Source organism: Sprattus sprattus (assembly GCF_963457725.1).
Source record: "Sprattus sprattus genome assembly, chromosome: 6".
NCBI lineage: Eukaryota > Metazoa > Chordata > Actinopteri > Clupeiformes > Clupeidae > Sprattus > Sprattus sprattus.
Genome location: NC_137925.1, coordinates 31,746,027 through 31,765,910, shown reverse-complemented (window position 1 = coordinate 31,765,910; position 19,884 = coordinate 31,746,027). Strand labels below are relative to the sequence as shown.

Here is a 19,884-nt window from a genome sequence, read left to right as displayed (position 1 = left end):
AGAAATGTATAGGGCCACTTACATGGTCCAATCATTCTCAGTCATCCAAAGGAAACAGACCACACGCACACGCGCACACACACACACACACAAACACACACACACACACTGTTCATACACACACACACACACACACACAGAACAGAGGCAGACTCAAAGCACCTATGACCCGTCCCCAACGCTCCTCCGACCCTCCTGTTGACCATGGGGTTTCTACGCCGTCTTGATGCCCTCGAAGCCGCAGAACTTCCAGCGTTTCTCCAGGCTGGCGCCCACGCCACTCAACTCCTGTCTGAAGGTGCAGGGCAGTCGCCCCAACAGGACCTCCACCTCTGTGGTACTGATCTGGAACACAAACACCCAAAGCAACCCTGGGATCAGTTCATTCCACTGGTGCGCACAGTGACCACAACATGGACACGTGAATGTCAGTTATTTAGCAGATGCTTTTATCCTGCAGCGGTTGGGAATGGAATCCCGGTCTGCCGCTTGCTAAGCAAACCACCACACCCCCACACTCAACATAACATATGGTGGATGTTCAGCCTGACTCTGGATGATGACAGCATGTTAGCTGTGCTGCAGTTCATGAAAGACCCAAAGCAACAAGTGTGATTAGTTCAATACACTAGTGCTTACAGTGACTTCTCACTCATTCTCATCATTTTGGATGATGTCCAATCTCATCACTTTAGGCAGATATCCATTGGGTGGATACAGCATGTTGGTGAGTGAGCCAGCCATCTTCATCAAGATAGGGCTAGTATGTTGAAAAGGAATGTCAGATACCGCTACTTCAAGGAAATCAGATGATGCACAACCTCTTTTGCAAATCCGTTTGTATTGAGGGGATTTGGGAAATGCGTACATTGTTTATACACAGACTTTAATCCCTTGAACAACGCACAAACGATCTACAGACTGCCTTCAACTGTGGTAGTACAATACAAAATAACACAATACTAACATAAATGACCAAGTTACCTTTTGGCGAGTGGAAAAGAGCTTTCAGTGGTGTTTTATGAAGCATGTCACATTAGTGTGAGTGCAATGAACAACCACTTCTGGAGCTAAAGGACTGAGCTCTGTGGGAGGATCAATAGCACTGAATACAGCTTCTCTGGCTCTAAGGGCTGGAGTGGAAGGGGATGACTGCAGCCAAAGCCATGTGGGCATCTGGTGCCACTCGGAGGAGGAGGATAGGAGAGGAGAGGAGGAGAGGAGAGGCGGAGAGGAGAGGGGGAGAGGAGAGGAGGAGAGGAGAGGCGGAGAGGAGAGGGGGAGAGGAGAGGGGGAGAGGAGAGGAGGAGAGGAGAGGCGGAGAGGAGAGGAGAGGAGGAGAGGAGAGGCGTGGGAGCAAGGCAGACCCTCAGGGCCACCTCTCTGCATAACGAGGAGAGGGGAGGACAGGAGAGAAACACAACACTACGCTTTACTCATTCTCTCTTTTGTCCGTCTCTCTGTCTCTCTCTGGCTTTTTCCTCTCAGATGGAGTGAGTCACAGCATTGACAGGAAGAAGGAGAGGATTTAATTAGTGGACAACCACTGTGGTGATCTGAGAGAGAGAGAGAGGGAGGATTCATGCTGACAGGTGAATGTGAAGCTGGCTGTGAGCAGGGGGCGTGCAAAACCAGTCAGTCTAGGAAAGGCAGAGAGAGCTGGCAGCGCCACTTGGTAGTATGCACTAGTACACTTGGTAGTATGCACTAGTACACTTGGTAGTATGCACAAGTACACTTGATAGTATGCGCTAGTACACTTGGTAGTATGCGCTTTGCTGCATTAACATCTCATCAGAAGGCTGTTTGCACTCATTATCATTCTCTATGATGTTGGCCAATCAAAAGAGAGGGATATGAAGAAGGACCCTTCAGGAAGCCAGCTGGCTGAGTGCCAGTCTGCCATGACAGAGAAGGCTATTGGCTCCCTATTCTAGTCTAGAAGAAGCCATTCTTTAAAGTTTATTCTATGCATGTTACATGGAACCAAATGTCACTTTCCTTTCCCAATGCAGTCTAGTCAACAGATGCGGGAGCACTCACACACACACACTCACACACACACACACACCCTGAGCAATCATCCCCAGGAGAGGGCCCATTAGTCAGCGGGTGTCTGAACTGGCACAAGGAGAGGGCTCTGTCTGCACCAGGGGGCCCTGCCATCCAGGAATACCCATATGCTTCCCATCTGTGTGTGTGTGTGTGTGTGTGTGTGTGTGTGTGTTTGTGTGTGTGTGTGTGTGTGTGTGAGGGAAGGGAGGTTACTCTGCTCGACCTTACCAGCGTGGCAGGGGAGAGCTAGAGGGGCAATAGCAGAGCTGTGGAGGGCATGACATGTCTGTGTGTGTGTGTGTGTATAAATGTGTGTGTGTGTGGATCTCTGGGTGTATGTGCGCGCTTGTGTGTGTGTGTATGTGTGAGGATCTCTGGGCGTATGTGTGAGTGTGTGTGTTTGTGTGTGAGGATCTCTGGGCATATGTGTGTGTGTGTGTGTGTGTGTGTGTCTGTCTGTCTGTATGTGAGGATCTCTGGGCGTATGTGTGAGTGTGTGTGTGTGTGTCTGTGGATCTCTGGGCGTATCTGTGAGTGTGTGTGTGTGTGACAGGATTTGTGGGTGTGTGTCTGTGTGTGAGGATCTCTGGGCGTATGTGTGTGTGTGTGTCTGTGTCTTTGTGTGAGGATCTCTGGGCATATGTGTGTGTGTCTGTGTGTGAGGATGTGTGTGTGTGTGTGTGTGTGTGTGTGTGTGAGGATCTCTGGGTGTATGTGTGAGTGTGTGTGTGTCTGTGTGTGAGGATCTCTGGGTGTATGTGTGAGTGTGTGTGTCTGTGTGTGAGGATCTCTGGGCGTATGTGTGAGTGTGTGTGTCTGTGTGTGAGGATCTCTGGGCGTATGTGTGAGTGTGTGTGTGTGTGAGGATCTCTGGGCATATGTGTGTGTGTCTGTGTGTGAGGATCTCTGGGCGTATGTGTGAGTGTGTGTGTGTGTGAGGATCTCTGGGCATATGTGTGTGTGTCTGTGTGTGAGGATCTCTGGGCGTATGTGTGTGTGTGTGTGTGTGAGGATTTCTGGGTGTATGTGTGAGTGTGTGTGTCTGTGTGTGAGGATCTCTGGGCATATGTGTGAGTGTGTGTGTGTGTGTGAGGATCTCTGGGCGTATGTGTGAGTGTGTGTTTGTGTGTGAGGATCTCTGGGCGTATGTGTGAGTGTGTGTGTCTGTGGATCTCTGGGCGTATGTGTGTGTGTGTGTCTGTGTGTTTGTGCAGGCCAGTATTTACCTTGGTGTTCAGGCACTGTAAGTAGGAGCAGATGTATTCAATGCTGGCTCCGAACGGATGGACGTGCAGGAAGGTGGATATTATACCTGCAGAGACACACACACACACACACACAGAAGAGCACAGTGTTAAACACTGCTGTTACACGCAGCACCGCACCACACCACAGCACTACGGGACAGCGCTCACAGCTGCTGGTGTTCCTCACTGTCTGTCCCACGGGCTTCTAATGAGTGTGCCAACTCCAGCTCCTGGTTCAAGAGAGTGGTTCTGGACACTCGAAGAGTCCCTGCCCGTCAAACCCACTGATGCAATCACCGTATCTGCCAATTACCACCAGTGCTGGAGTTGAAAAAACGCATTAAAGCCAAGGGCTCAATTGGCTAATCTCAAGCCTAGTTTACACGGATTTGATGTTGTCTGCGTCCGAGCTGAAACTAATACAGATAGCCCTATCATTTAGACGGACACTCTCTATCCGCACACGGTATCTGCAACGATTCGAATCGGGGGTACAAAGTGAGTAGATTTGAATCGGTACGGGGGCTGGTGTTCGTGTGCACGGATTCACACAACCTGATGATGTCATTGTCCCACGTGATCACATCGCGATCTCCAACCAATATATATAACACTTGTTGTCTCTCTACATCTCACTCATGGTGTGTCTCGAACTCACTCTCATTAATCCAGCCTACTGATTTTTGTTTAGCCTCCTATCTTGATCTAATTCTTTTTATTCAGACGTTACATAACTTTCATGACCACAAATGTGACCCGGCATCGGAAAATTAGGAACAAGTCGACCGAGACGAATTTGCGTAAAACAGAATATAAGTTTTTTTTTTCCAAATTAGTGATCTTCGTTTTTTTGCAGAATGTGCAAGTTGAAGTCATGAAAAAGCCACTCCATGTTTCAGATAACAGTATTGGTTACCTTAAAAGTATACATTTTGTCGTTGAAGTTGGTACAGTTTCGGTTAAATTCTGTTTCGCTCTCGTGGCGCTTGGGGGTGTTACCTAATTTCCATATGAACTGCAGGATCGCTTTTGTAATTTTTTCGACCAATCAGCTGCACGTTACAAGCGATACACAAGGCTACTTATACATCATCATACTCCACTACTCCACTACTCGTGGAAGCATTGAACAGAGATGGATCAAGCAAGCTGTGTTGCAGAGGAGCTCAACCGTGGTTCTTACAGTACAACTCTGTGGGAGTACTTCTGCGACAAGCCGGATGCTTCTGGTTATCCAGATGGCAATCTGACTTCTGAATCTGAAGATGAGTGCACAGATGATGACCGCGATTTCATCAAACTGGAGAACATCCCTAGTCTACAGCTGACCTTAGCCGACGACGAAGGCGAGGAAGAATCTTTCGGCCTCGCAGCAGAGGAGCTGGAGCGTGACATATCAGACGCTATCTCTACGGTAATTTGAAGGGGAGAAAGACGAAATGGAGAAAATCCGTAACTTTGACTGCAAATGCAACGCAAGAAGAAAGGAGAACTCTCTCCTCGGGAGACATTCGTGTAGCAACAAACTTTCTCCAGAGTTTATGTACAACATACGGAGTGATTCTCTAGCAGCCGAGAGAGAGTGGCAGGACATGCGAATCATTGGACATCTTGAGGCAAACAGACGTTCAGTAGTTACTTCGGAGATGACTACATCCACCAAAAAGCCTCAGGTGAAAAGCAAGTGCCCCCGGACCACGTATTTCATCGGAGGCAATGAAGTCTGCAGAAATACTTTCCAGTTCCTCATGGCGTAAGTAGTCATAAGTTACATTGCAATCCCTGCTATGCTAAAATGATGATGCACATCGAAACTAAGCTGTAATGGAAGGTTTTTGGCTAGTAATGTGGGCATCGGAGGATAGTTTGTATGATTACATCCAGAGTAAGGTGCAAAGGGGCCTGTTAGCGTTGAACTGAATGTGACGGCTAGTTGCTAGATAATTAGCATCACAAACTCTCATGAATACATACAGTCAGGTGACGGTGCCTGTTAGCATGACATATGATGTGAAACTTCTTTGTTTCCCTTTTCAGAATTGGCAAAAACAACCTGACTGATATTATCAAACACTATAAGGACAATGGGGCGAGACCACGGTTGAGGAAGAAGCCCTCACAGTCACATACAGCAGGTCACATACAGCCAGGTTCATCAGCTGCGAAGTAATCCACACAGTTGTAAAAAAAACTATGCAGAAATCAATTCCATCATGCTGCCTGGCCGACATCCTGGCCATAAGGACTGGCATGTGAAGTTGCTCCCGACCCATGTGACTAAGGCCTCAGTTTGGCGTCTCTACGTGAAGTCTGCTAAGGAGCTTGGTAAGTCTAAAAAAAATCAAGCTTCAAATCACTGTGGAGACAGCTTCTCCCACACATCAGAAGCTGCAGGCCACGTACAGATCTCTGCTGGCAGTGTCAAAACAATAACCAGCAGCTGATAGTGCAAACGTCCCAGATTAAAGAAAATCTGAAGTGGTCCTGAAGCAAGTCCATCATCTCAACCTTGTGCAAAATGAGAGGACTTTCTACAACGGTTTGATTGCTGCCTGCAAACAGACATGTACTGAATCTAATCTGCTGTCTTTCGGACCCTCCCCATCAGCAAGCAGACATCAGGATGCATTATAGTTTCGACTTTGCACAGCAGGTACTATTTATCACACATCATTTACTTCACTTCACTTTATTAAATGTCCTTTGAATGGCAATTTGGTTACTGTACAATAAAGTGCTTAGAGAATAAGTTGCCTAATAATAGTGCAAATGCAGAATCAGGTCAATTTCCTGATTGATGAAGGCATGTCGGCAAGAAAGGGAAGCAATGAAGTCATAAGCTACATGCATCATTTCTTCAACAACTTTGGCGTTGGAGAAAGATATGTGGATCTTCATTGTGACAACTGCAGTGGCCAAAACAAAAACAATTTCATGTTGTGGTATGCTGCCTGGCGTGTTGGACACAAGCTTCACGACACAATTGACATCCACTTCCTCATTGCTGGCCACACTCAATTCTCCCCTGATTGCGGCTTTGGACTTATCAAGCAAGCATACATGAAGACCAGAGTTGACACTTTGGAAGACATCGCTGAGGTTAGTTTATATTATTTGACTACTGTAATGTGTACAACATTAGCCTGGCAAAACTTCAGTGCTGCTCTCTGTTCTGCTTAAGATATTTTTTTCTTCTTCTGTTCTTATTTTTTTTACATTGCGGCCCTTGCTGTCATCAGGTAGTGGAAAACAGCTCTCCTGAGAGTCACCTCAATATCCCACAGCTTGTTGGAACGGCGGATGGCAGAGTGTTTGTCAAGAACTTCGACTGGCAGAAGCATCTGAGTCCCTACTTCAGAAGGCTTCCAAAGATCAAGAGTTATCAGCACTTCAGGTATTTATATTGAAACTTTCACATTGTGTTCATATAAAAAAAATTGGTTAACGATAGTGTTTTATGAGAAATAGTTTGCCATTTTTAAAATGTCCTGTTATTTGCTTACAGCTTTGATGTCAAGAGACCAGGGGCCTGATTTACTAACAGGTTTGCGCCCATTTCTGGCGTAAAATAGCGGTCGTATTCATAAAACGGTATTTACTAAGGGGGCGCATTTGAGTAGAGTCGCATATTTACGCTTTGGGGGTAGTTTTCACAGGAAAACGATGAAAACTGAGACAACATTTGATAAAATTGACATAAAGCATCCTTTTCCTGTGATGGACGTTTCTCTCAGGCAACTTTGGTGAATCAAACTTTTGCGAATCAACTTTCGCGAATCAAAGAGGTAGACTCTAGCTGTGAGATTGCATTATCGAGCGTATTGAAAATAGGGCCAAGTGATAACGAGGTGTGACTTTTTCCACTACAACGGTTTTGGGATGAAAATATATCACTCTTTTGAACACATAATGTTTTGGGAAGAGAAACGTTTTATTTTCCTGGGTCTAGAAACCTGCCGGACTACTTTCGGTTTGACCAAAACTGGACGAGAACTCTGCTCACAGGACGCTGTCGAAGGTAAGTCAGCGTGGATTGCATTACACTGGTGATGTAGATGCCATACAGCTTCATGTCTTAAAAACCGAACTATCCTTTAAGGGCTCAACAGTGCGAGTATTTCACTCGCATATGCGCCTAAAAATGGGTACGTGCGAACTTGAAAAATAATTTACGAGCACAGTGTGCGAGTGACAGACAGTTGTCAATACAGCGCCAAAAAGTGAAGCATTCCATTGATTTCGCCAACATGCGATCTCTTGGTATAACACTGCATGAAATGTGGGATTTACAACAGTTTTCGACCCTGTGTATTGCCGTAGAAGCCCACATTGGTGTGAAAGCCCCCCCCCCTTCCCCTTGGCCAGGCCTAGGTTTTGTTATGTTAATTGAATTGACCTGGATAGAGGGTCAATGATGGGCAACTCAAAACTGTTAGTGTTGGCACACCACTCATTATACGCTGATCTCTTTGCTCTAGATCCTTCTATGGAGAAATATACATTGAGATATGATACCCTTTTGCATGTCATGCTAAAACAGTCAACCTCAATTATACAGTTGTTAGGGTACATCTGGTGATACATTGTTCGTAAAGCACATCTGTCATGCTCATCCAAGATAATCTTATGGAATGGAGAGATTGGCCGAACGTTACAGTTTTCTGAACACAATATTAGGTTGTTAAATCAAAAGCTACATTGAATTGAGAAAATCTTTACATTTTAATCTAGTGCAATTAACTTTTACCCAGCACCACTTTTTACAGTGTAATTGAGTGTTGGCACACACAAGTGATTATGTACTGTATAAATACCAATGTCTGTTTTAAAGATAGCTGCACTAATGTACTCAAAATCATACATTGTATATTCTTCATGCAGCTTTGTCCCCAGCAATTTAGACCTCCATAAAAATATTATAATTCCATATTTTTCCCAAGTTTATGTGTCAGGTACTTTAGATTTATTTGTTGACTAATAGCCATCGTCCAAACACACGCGTTGTGGGCGCACGAACGGTCTCGCGAGACAAATGAGATCACCCCCGCCAACAATTTCAACCTGAACCGCGGAATTTAAACTGCTGCCAGAATGCCAATGCGAAGACGTCTCCAGTTCTCCACTCCAGTTCTCATCACAGCTGCAGCTGTCCAGAGCCGCCCATGAAACGAAGGGCGCATAATCCAAAAATTGCCGTAAGTCTATTTATTTTTAGGTGATTTCTTCTTACAGATATACAAGGCCTCAGACTTTGCCCGCAAGCAATGTAAATTATCCAGGGAAATCATTGTGAAACGTGCCAGACTGTCCATGCCTGTTGCTTAGCCTAACTCTGAAAATGTGTATTGTAGGCTACTACTACAGGAAACTGAGGCGTTTACACAACAGAGAGGATAACGCCATGCAATATGAACCAATGCAAGGGTGAGATTTAAAGACAAATACTGGATCTGTTCAGCTAAAGTTGGTGTATCATTCTCTATCATTCAACTAAACTATTGACATTTTGTTTTTCACAGATTGAGCTCACCGCATAACACGGCAGTCACAACAGATTTGGTGGTTGCCCTGTCCCAGTGTCCGGACATGAGCGGTGTGGACCGTGGAATTATTTTAAGTAAGTGACCTTATATATTACTTTTGTTTTCCGTTTGTTGTTATCTGTGGCATCTGAGGTAGCACAACGATGTTATCTGTTATTTAACTTTTAACTTAACTCTAACTTTTAACTTAATTATTTATTTTCCAGCGGCTTGTAAGACGTATTACGAGACTGTCCGGAGAAATTACCGGTACAGCCAGCCAAGCCTTGCTGTCCAGGCAGCGGCCACAAAATCTGCAGCCCGTCTTCGCCAGAGAAGAAAGAGGGTAAGATTGATAAGGATTAGATCAGCTGTAGGCTACAGTAATTGCAGCGCACGGTCCTTTGTAATCGTGTTAATAAAATGTGACGTTTTTGCATCAGAAACGATGTTCTTTATAAGCAAATGTAGCCTACATCCCAGCCGTTAAACACATTTGATGGACGAAGTATAGAAATATGCGTAATTGTTGTGTCAGCACAGCGGCACTAATTTGGTTTATCTTTACAGCTGTTGGAGGCGAGGACGACTGTCTTGACGAGGGACGAAATGGACCTATGGCAGGACGTAACTCTGGACCTGATGTCCGATGAAGAAGATGGCACAGACGAGGGGGGAACTGGCTGGATCGTCCGGCAGCCAGTTTTCAGAAGCAGCGAGCTCTCTGACCTGTGTGCGGCTCTGCAGGGAAGACTCGACCTGGACCCGAGATATGCGCTGACGCACCATAGAAGGCTTCGTGTCGGCACACCTTCGCCAAGACTACCACCACCGGTGTATGACTCTGAGGCTGCAAAGAGACATTTCCTCCACTATTAAAGCCGTTGCAAAAATATTTTGTCCCAGTGCTGTGTTGCTGTTATTGCTGCTGCTGTTTTTTTTTTTCTCTGTTTTTCTGTGTAAATAAAGCTTTGGTTTTCAATTCCTGACTAATGCTCGATTTGTCTAAAGCAACTGCCTTTCTATTAGGCCTACTATGATTATGATTATTTAAATGATTAATAAGAAATTCATTAATTTCATATCTAACCATTATTAGTAGCCTATATTATTATACATAAATTATTAATTTCGTTTTTATGAGGCAATAGCTGTAAATGGGAGGGGCTACGATTTTGTCAGTTGAAAGTTGACCAATAGGGAAGAATCTCTTTCCCCAATCACAAGACGGTTACATTTTAAATCATGGTCATTTTCAACCAATGGCTGCATTGTGTGTGAGGCAACAGTCAATATGCTAATAAGAGCCTTTCACACCAATGTCAGCGGGAGGTGAGAATTAACACATCGCCCCCCTCTCCCCTCTTGGTCTGTATTCGGGAAATTCTGTGAATTTGCGGCAGACGGAAATTTCGGGGGAATGACCCGATCATTCGCGGCAGTATCACAGCATTTACGGGCCCGATAATCTTGCTTTTCGTGCAGTGTAAGTAGCTCTCAAAAACCCCACTGCTCTTAACCTGTTTGAATGGTTTTCGACGGGACCAATAGCAGCATCATCTTGATTTACTGAAATTTTTGGTATATAAACACATAATATCAATTGGTAACTGGTGTGTTGTTTCCTGTTTATGTCTGATACTTTATAAACATTTATGTTTTACGTTAACTTATTACACTAGGCAGCAATATTGTGAAGAAGAGCTAGAAATGGCTTTGCTAGCTCCCATGATACTGTAGCTCACACCAGCAACTGCTCAATTTAAGACAAGAAAGGAGTTTGGTAAATTAGCTAGTAACTGTCAATGATAACTAGTTATTAGAATATATTAGCCAACGTTAAGTTGACTTCAAAGGGGCAGTCGAGTGTTTAGGTTTTGTCAGCTAGCTTGGATAGCTAGCTAATCATTTTCGATTGAAGCTTCACGTTAGCCTCTGTAAACGTTTTGAGGTATGATAAGTATATAAAGTGCAGGTGAAAGTAAACTGGTGGTAACAAGTGAAATCAAGTGAATGAGGTAGAAAAGTAAAATCAATACAGGTAATGGAGTAAAGTGGATTCAGTATTAAAAAGGCAATATGGTGCAAATGTTCAGTGGCTGGAGGAGGGTGTGTGGCAGTCAAGCCAGGTTTAGGGGGGGGGGGGGGGGGGGAGAGTGAGGTATAGTGCAAGTGGAGCAGAGTTCAGCAGGGTGACAGCCGCAGGGATGAAGCTGTTCTTGAACCTGCTGGTACGGGAACGTAGGACTAGCTAGACCCTTTCACAATAAACAAGCAAACAAACAAACAAAAACAGAACAACAAAGATACCTTCATATGTCTAAACGTCAGTGGAGCCAAAATATAATGGTTGAGCTTGGTTGCTTGCTAAAATATATTGGTTGAAAACAAAAAGGTGTATTCAGTGTCACTGCGGAAGGCTGGCAGATTCATCCTACAACCTGCATTCAACGTTGTACTGAACACAGAAAACACAGTACTATACAGTATGTTCTCAGATATCAGTCTGTGAGGCCCCTCAACAACATATGCGCACTAGGCCACTGCAGTTGCTTGTGCTTGATGGCCGCAACAGAGCAAGCACACTCTCGCAGTTCGTTCACGAAACACATTCTAGTTAGTGTGCTTGCCCGAAGGGAAGCACAGTATTGTTGTTGTCAAGTTTTCTTTATTTATTCTCCCCGTTTTTCTTGCAGCTAACTACTCCTCGCCCGTTCGAGGTACAGACGCCGTTCAAACACCGAAACGTCCGGCCCGATCCGGTGCAACCTGCTATGACTTTCCTTGCCACTCCTTTTTTATTCCTCTTTTTCCATCACCTTTTTTCTCCACAGACTTGCATGGCAGAACTCTGTGGATTATGACATCATAATGGGGTCATTAAAACTAGCTTGCACCTGTGCTTCACTGACACAGAGCAAGCACACTCTCGCAGTTCGTTCACGAAATGCATTCTAGTTAGTGTGCTTGCCCGAAGGGAAGCACACTATTGTTCTTCGTTTTTTACTATTTTTTTTATTCTAGTAGTTTTTCTTGCAGCTAACTACTCCTCGCCCGATTGAGATAGAGACGCCGTTCAAACACCAAAACGTCCGGCCCGATCCGGTGCAAGCTGCCATAGACTTGCATGGCAGAACTTTGAGGCATTATGACATCATAATAGGCTCATTAAACTGGCTTGCACCTGTGATTCACTGACAACTCTCACTGACACCTGCGCACGGTTCCTCTTCTCTCTCTGTCTCTCTCCATTCAACTGTATAACTAGGAATATTAAGAGACACCTTCCATACCAGGGCTCTACTCACTCATGCATACTCACTCATGTTTACTCACTCGTGCATACTCACTCATGCATACTCACTCGTGCATACTCACTCATGCATACTTACTCATGCATACTCACTCATGTTTACTCACTCATGCGTACTCACTCATGCGTACTCACTCATGTTTACTCACTCATGCATACTCACTCATGCATACTCACTCATGTTTACTCACTCGTGCATACTCACTCATGTTTACTCACTCATGCATACTCACTCATGCATACTCACTCATGCATACTCACTCATGCATACTCACTCGTGCATACTCACTCATGTTTACTCGCTCATGCATACTCACTCATGCATACTCACTCGTGCATACTCATTTGTGCATACTCATTTGTGCATGCTCATCCACCAGGGAGAGCTGACACCTGCCCCAATTCCAAGGCACTTGTTCTCTCGGTCATGGCCGCAACAGAGCAAGCACACTCTCGCAGTTCGTTCACGAAACGCATTCTAGTTAGTGTGCTTGCCCGAAGGGAAGCACAGTATTGTTATCGTCAAGTTTTCTTTATTTATTTATTCCGTACGTTTTTCTTGCAGCTAACTACTCCTCGCCCGATTGAGCTAGAGACGCCATTCAAACACCAAAACGTCCGGCCCGATCCGGTGCAAGCTGCTATGACTTTTCGTGGCGGTACACCTTGCCACTCCTTTTTTATTCCTCTTTTTCATCCCCTTTTCCTCTCATTGACTAACATGGTGGAAGGTTGAGCCATTGTGACGTCACGCACTCTGAGATAGGAGAAGCTCTCTTAAATGCCATAACAATCATGCTAATCGAAAACCACCATCAAGGTTTATACCTCTTAAATGCCATAAAAATCATGTAAATCGAAAACCACCATTAAGCTTTATATCATGATACAGTAGTAGGTATAGCTAGCGAGTTGTTCACGTTCACAACCCTCAGACAGTTAAAAAGGCCCGACAACAGTCACCAAAGAAAACCTAGATATACTATTGATACTATCGTGAATAGAGTGATGATAGCTAGCGAGCTATTTAGCCTTCACCCAGGCTCAGGTTTATTTTGCTAGGTATCTCCGATATCGACGCAGAGACAGTGTGAAAAAGGATGGAAAACTTAACGAGGAAAAGTGGTTCGGGAACTACGTATGCAGTAGTTGGCTGTACCAACTCAAGAAAACACCTGAACGAGTGGTTAGATAGAGAGTGCAAAATATTAAAACGAATGTAGTGGCAACAGTTTCAGGTACAGTTTATACACCCGCTCTAACAGTGTTAACCAGTATGTGAGTAACGTGGGTTTTATTAAGGCATAGCGTGTGTAATGTGTAGCTATTTCATTCCGTTTGTTAACCTTTCCGGCTGTCTGTATACCAGCAGCAGAGCGGAGCATTTCACTCCCCTGCCATCTCGGAATGAAATAGCTACACAATACACACGCTATGCTTTAATAAAACTCACGTTTTACGAGACACCAACAGAGGCACAATCGACAAGTCTTACCATTGAAGATCTTTGACGTTCGGTCTGAAACTACAACCAGCCATCCAGGTTAATCCAAGTTATTGTGGAGAACGACAGTTGCATCAATCATTTCATTAAAACTTCACACTTATTACATTGGACATATCCACCAGCCTAATTAGAATCTGCATTGTCTACTGAGCAGAAATATCTCCATACAGTAGATTTCCCTTCGTTTAGTATCATTTTCAACTTTCCAGATGACTGTATTGCCCCCGCTCGTCAAGTGAAAATCCCCCTCCTTCTTGGGGACAGCAAGGGCTAGCAAGACCTAGCATAACTGTCATTCACATCCAATGGTAATGCTACATAGCTAGGTATGCTAACTGTCGGTATCCATTGTTAACTCGTTAATACTCATGTCACTAGCTAACGTTAGCTAACTGGGCAGTTGTTATTATCATTGACACCACTTTCAACTGTCAAAACTATCCGTCTAGCTAAATCAGTTGGTTATGTTGCTGCAGAGATGTGTCCTTTTACCAAGATAACAATTTCAACAATTCACTTAGCTCAGTAAGTCAGTATAACGAAACTCTGGAACTATTATGACCATGACACCTGAAATGTTTGTGCTTAGTAAATATGCAAGTTTCATAATACATCTGATTTCCACCATAGAGAGACAATAAATATATTTACATTTGAAGCACAGACAAGATTTATTGCATCCGCAACCAATACAAAATCAAAACAAGCCCAAGTCTCCCTCACACGACCTTCGGAGGAATAATTACACCCCATAAGAGATAATGTCACTTGGAGCCTATTTTAAGACTTAAGACTTCTCCAAGCTAAATGTAACACACTAGACCCTTTCACAATAAACAAGCAAACAAACAAACAAAAACAAAGATACCCTCATATGTCTAAACGTCAGTGGAGCCAAAATATAATGGTTGAGCTTGGTTGCTTGCTAAAATATATTGGTTGAAAACAAAAAGGTGTATTCAGTGTCACTGCAGATGGTTACACTGGAAGGCTGGCAGATTCATCCTACAACCTGCATTCAACGTTGTACTGAACACAGAAAACACAGTACTATACAGATTTTGTTCTCAGATATCAGTCAGTGAGGCCCCTCAACAACATATGCGCACTCGGCCACTGCAGTTGCTTGTGCTAGATGGCCGCAACAGAGCAAGCACACTCTCGCAGTTATTCTTTGTTTTTCCTTTTATTTCCTTTTTAAACGTGCCTCAGAGAGAGATGGCGCCGGCTTTTGGCAGATTCTAATTAGTTTCCCCTCTGGTGACCTTCGAGAGGAAACAGCTCTGTGACGTGAAGGGGTGCAGAGAGACCAGGCTCTGATTGGTCAGAGACACATGTGTCTCGTCTCGTCCAGAGATCATTTTGTCTCCACTCCACGCAATGTCTTCATGCATGAGGGCTAATCTGAGTGAGATCCTGGGTGCCACCCGTTTTGTACGTGCTCCACTGATTGCTGCCTTCTCGCTGAACAAACCTGACCTCCTGCCTTCTCAGGTGAAATTGGGTACATTTTGGAAAAGAGACGGCTGGATGTTCTGTAGTACTATTGTGTGTGAGTGAGAGTGAGAGTGTGTGTGTGTGTGTGTGTGTGTGAGTGTGAGTGTGTGCGTGTGCGTGAGTGTGTGTGTGTGAGTGTGTAATGTGTGTGTGTGTGTGAGCAGCCCTCTCTGTGGTGGCCTGTGTTTCTGGATAGGGTTGGCTGAGTAGAGGTAGTGGTGGAGTGTGGAGGCAGGCTTTAGCTCCCAGTTGAAAAATCACCACAGCTGTCATTCTAATCGCAGGCCCGGGCGGCTCAGAATCACTACCAGCCAGGAGACACACCCAGACACATAGGTAAACAAACAAACAAACAAACTTTTGGTCTGTTCTGTTTCATGCTGCTTTGATAATTCCCAAGTCTCCCCACACAAGCAGTCCTTAGGGAGAGATTTCTGCTAGTATCATCTCACAACACCAGCTTCCTACACACACACACACACACACACACACACACACACACACACACACACACACACACACACAAACACAAACAGACACACACACAGCACTTTGATCTACTTTGGTTTGGCAACCGGCAAGAACCCAGTCATTAAAATAGAATCAGGAGGTGATGAAGGAACTCCTTTGGCCATTCAATTAACACTTGTGAGACAGCTCAGAGAGCTGCACATGAACAGGAGAACCAGAGGAAACTATATTCATGCTCTCTATGCCTTCCCTGTGCCATCACAGATGAATGTGTGCACAATCACTGACATGTGCTTGCACACACAAACACACACACACACAGACACACACACACACACACACACACACACACACACAAACACAAACACAAACACACACCCTTTCATCTGTGGATGATAAGATACACAGTTGGTTCCAGAAAATGGCTCTATCAACCACCCCCACCCCCACCCAGTCCTCCCACCCAGTCTCCCCATGGCCACCTACCCACTAGCAGGGCCTCCCTCTCGGAGCGCACAGGGCTGGGCGGGCCCTTCTCTGGAACACTCTCATTCTCCTGGCTGCAGGACACCACTGCTGATGCTGCTGCCTCCTGCACACAGAGGGACACACAAGACACAGGGAGAGATGCCATTGAGTTAGAGACACAGAGAAATACATGTATAGACTGAAAGAGAGAGAGAGAGAGAGGCCAAGAGAGAGAGAAAGAGACACAGAAAAAAATACATGTTTAGACTGAAAGAGAGAAAGAGAAAGGGAGAGAGAGAGACAGAGAGAGAGAGACAGAGAAAGAGAGAGAGAGAGAGAGGGGTAGCTGGTGAGAAAAAGGGGTAAAGAGAGTGAAGATCACAGCACATTGGCAGGTATCTTTCTCAAACAGTATGCAACTCAGTCTTCTTGCACCAACACAATGCCTTTTGGAGCAGAACTCCCCCCTCCAGAACCACAAGCAGAACCCTGCTCAACATTAGAACACAGAACCCAGCTCAACATGAGCTCAGGCTCCAACCTGGGCTGGCATTGATAACTGGCTGAGAGAGAGAGAGAGAGAGAGAGAGAGACGCTTACAGAGAGATGTGAGCCCCAGGCAGGTGGGAGGGCGCTACGCTGCGCTGCACGGTTGAATACGCAGAACTCTCTGTTGTGAGACAACAACAAAACAAAACAAATGGAAAAAAAAGAAAGCCGCAGCCTTTTGATGACAGCGTGCCCTGAGACCTACTCACACACACACACACACACACACACACTCTGTAACCTACTCACACATCTCATTAGGCAAACTCAGAGTGCAGGCACTGTCAGGGATCATCTCATCTGGGCTGCTTGTTTGTTTTAGGGCTTTGTGTGTGTGTGTGTGTGTGTGTGTGTGTTTGGTGTGTGTGTGTGTGTGTGTTAGAGTATGTGTGTGTGTGTGTGTTAGAATATGTGTGTGTGTGTGTGTGTGTGTGTGTGTGTGTGTGTTAGAGTATGTGTGTGTGTGTGTGTGTTAGAATATATGTGTGTGTGTGTGTGTGTGTGTGTGTGTGTGTGTTTGTTAGAATATGTGTGTGTGTGTGTGTGTGTGTGCGCTTCTGAATTTGAGGTGCTCTCAGATGAACAAAAACCCTCAAGCAGGAAGGAGTGTTGGGCTTCCAAAAGGGTACCCACACACACACACACACACACACACACACAGACATCCATCCATCAGTGATGTAGGCTCAGCTGTGAGGGCAAGCGAGGGGTAAACTACAGAGGAGGGAGGGAGGAGGAGGAGGAAGAGAGAGAGGTTGAGAGACAAGGGAGTGCAGGCTCTAAAGGAGAAAAGACAATCACTACAGCCGACAGCAACAGGGTCCTCTGTTCTAAGTAGGTGAGAGAGAGAGGGAGAGGAAGACAGAGTGAAAGACAGGGAGAAAGAGAGCCTAAAAGAGGTTGAAGAAGTGAGTTAGAGAGAGAGAGAGAGAGAAGGGTGGAGAACAAGAAATACAGAGACTGAACACGAGTGGAGAGAAGGCAAGAGAAGGGAGGGAGTGGGAGCTGGAGCCGAGGCTGATAGTGAATGTGAGTGCTGCTAATGATGGAGCTACTGTTTACTGCTCCGTCTACATGCCACGTGAACCTGTGTCACAAACACACACACACACACACACACACACACACCTGTTTGCTGCTGCCTTCTACTCGCCACGTGAACCTAATCTCTCCTCGGAGACAGGGCAAACCCAGGCTAGGGATAAGGTGCGTCCCTGCTTGACCCTTTCACTCCCGTCCCCTCCTCCATACCCACGTGCCCCTAACTCCTCCCTCCCCCTCTGCCCTGTGATAGGCCCAACCCAGTTGTGTCTCAGTGATTTATCCTGTGACAAATAAAGTCCTCCTGCGCTCGATTGCCCTGTAATGATCTGTCATGTCTGTGGAAGATGCCAGCAGGGGAAGAGAGAGAGAGAGAGAGAGAGAGAGAGAGAGAGAGAGAGAGGGATAGGGACATGCACGGCGGTAGGATTTTTTCTCTCCCGGTGCTAAGGGGGGGCTTGACCGATACGTGGGGTAGCTAAGAAAATAATTTATTTTCATGACGTCACTTACTTTATAAAGAGGTTCTTGTTTTTTTTTTCTTCAATAAAAGCAGCTATGATACACAGCACGAGAATGTAATACAAGCGGCAATGGCGGAAATGTTTCACGTGCGTGCAAAGGTGACATTCAGCACCGGACAGCGACCATGCGCCTGCCCATAACCAGACAATACATCCAAAATGCAACAAGTATTTATTCCATATGCATAATAAATGAAAACAAACAACTATGCATTGACAATATTGTCTCGGATCACAACATCATAACTAACATTATATTAATAGTAAAACTCATAACTACAAAGTGCAGCCGCAACGAGAAGGTGACATTCAGCTCCGGACAGCGACCATGTGCCTGCCCATAACCAGACAAAACATCCAAATTGCAACAAGTATTAAATGAAAACAAACAACTATGCATTGACAACATCATAACTAACATTATATTAAAAGTAAAACTCATAACATAGGCTACAAAGTGCAGACGCAACGAGAAGTGCGAACAGCTTGTTCGAATGATTCCAAAAAAAATAAAAAATCACAGTAGGACGATGTGTCTATTGCTGTGGTTAAGTGCAAATGAGTCCATGATCTTCACGGCTCCCGGGCAAAATCTTATTACGCTCTGAAGACTCTAGTTCTGCATAAAACAAAGACATATCGACAATCGACTGGAATTTCAGCGACAAACTTTTTTTTGGTAGGTTAGCAGGACTCGTTCTTTTTTATGAGCTAAAGATTGTGTAGATGCCATACAGTGGAACGGGTTGAAACGAAAACAGTGTTCACCTTACGGCCTACTCCCCCCTCTTGTCCCCTCTCTCTCTCACACACACACACACACACACAGGGTAAACGGGGTACAGGCGCAGTACAAACACGCAAGCGGATTGTATTGGAACAGAATGCATACGTATGAACGTTTTTCTCAGTCGCTTTGGTACATTTCTCAAATCATCCTCAACATTTGCAAAACAGTGCTAAAATGCTAGAGGGGCTTAACTGGGGCTACACATTTTTTTGCCGGGGCTATAGCACCCCTTAGCCCCGGTGTAGCGCCGTCGCTGGATAGGGAGAGTGAGAGAGAGAGAGAGAGGGGGGGAGGATGGTTAGAGGAGGGAGAATGGTATGCAGAGAGATTTGCACAGAGGAGAGATGGAGTTATGCAGGGAGGGATGGAGGAAAGTGGGAGTGACAGGAATTCAAAGAGACAGAGAATCAGAAGTTAAGAAAATGAAGTGACACATGAGGGAGAGAGAGGGGGAGGGAGAAAGGACGAGGAGGGAGAGAGAAAGGACGAGGAGAGATAGAGAGAAGAGGGTTCCATAATGCAGGGGAACAGCAGAGGCAGAGTGAAGAGACAGAGAAAAAGCAAGTGAGACAGAGAGAAACAGACACAAAGGCAGGGAGAGAAAGAGGGGAAGAATAGAGAGAGAGAAAATAAGACTCACATTGGCTTGATTGGTGCTCTCCTCGCTGCCTCTGTCATCTCGCTCCAACGTCTCCAGCTAGAGTCAATTAAAACAATGATTCCAGACGTCAGTGACTAATGTCTCTCACACACACACACACACACACACACACACACACACACACACACACACACACACACACACACACACACACACACACACACACACTGACACACACTGACACGCACATTACAAAAGCTACAAACACACCCCGGGCAAATGGTTGGGGACAAACACAG

The 19,884-nt window shown here is 45.2% G+C and overlaps 1 protein-coding gene across 1 annotated transcript in view; it reads right to left on the bottom strand.

Annotated features, from left to right (window-relative positions):
• Nucleotides 1–213: 213 nt before the first annotated feature.
• LOC308367160 (ecto-NOX disulfide-thiol exchanger 2-like) overlaps nt 214–19,884 on the bottom strand; it is a gene marked incomplete at its 3' end in the record, with an annotated part of 223,680 nt that continues 204,009 nt past the window's right edge. Inside the window, exons 12-15 of the mRNA XM_080840975.1 lie at nt 19,625–19,681; nt 16,099–16,204; nt 3,282–3,367; nt 214–345 (exon numbers count right to left, since the gene is read on the bottom strand). Of these exons, the coding sequence (XP_080697101.1) occupies nt 214–345; nt 3,282–3,367; nt 16,099–16,204; nt 19,625–19,681 (381 nt within the window). The remainder of the gene's footprint in view (nt 346–3,281; nt 3,368–16,098; nt 16,205–19,624; nt 19,682–19,884) is intronic.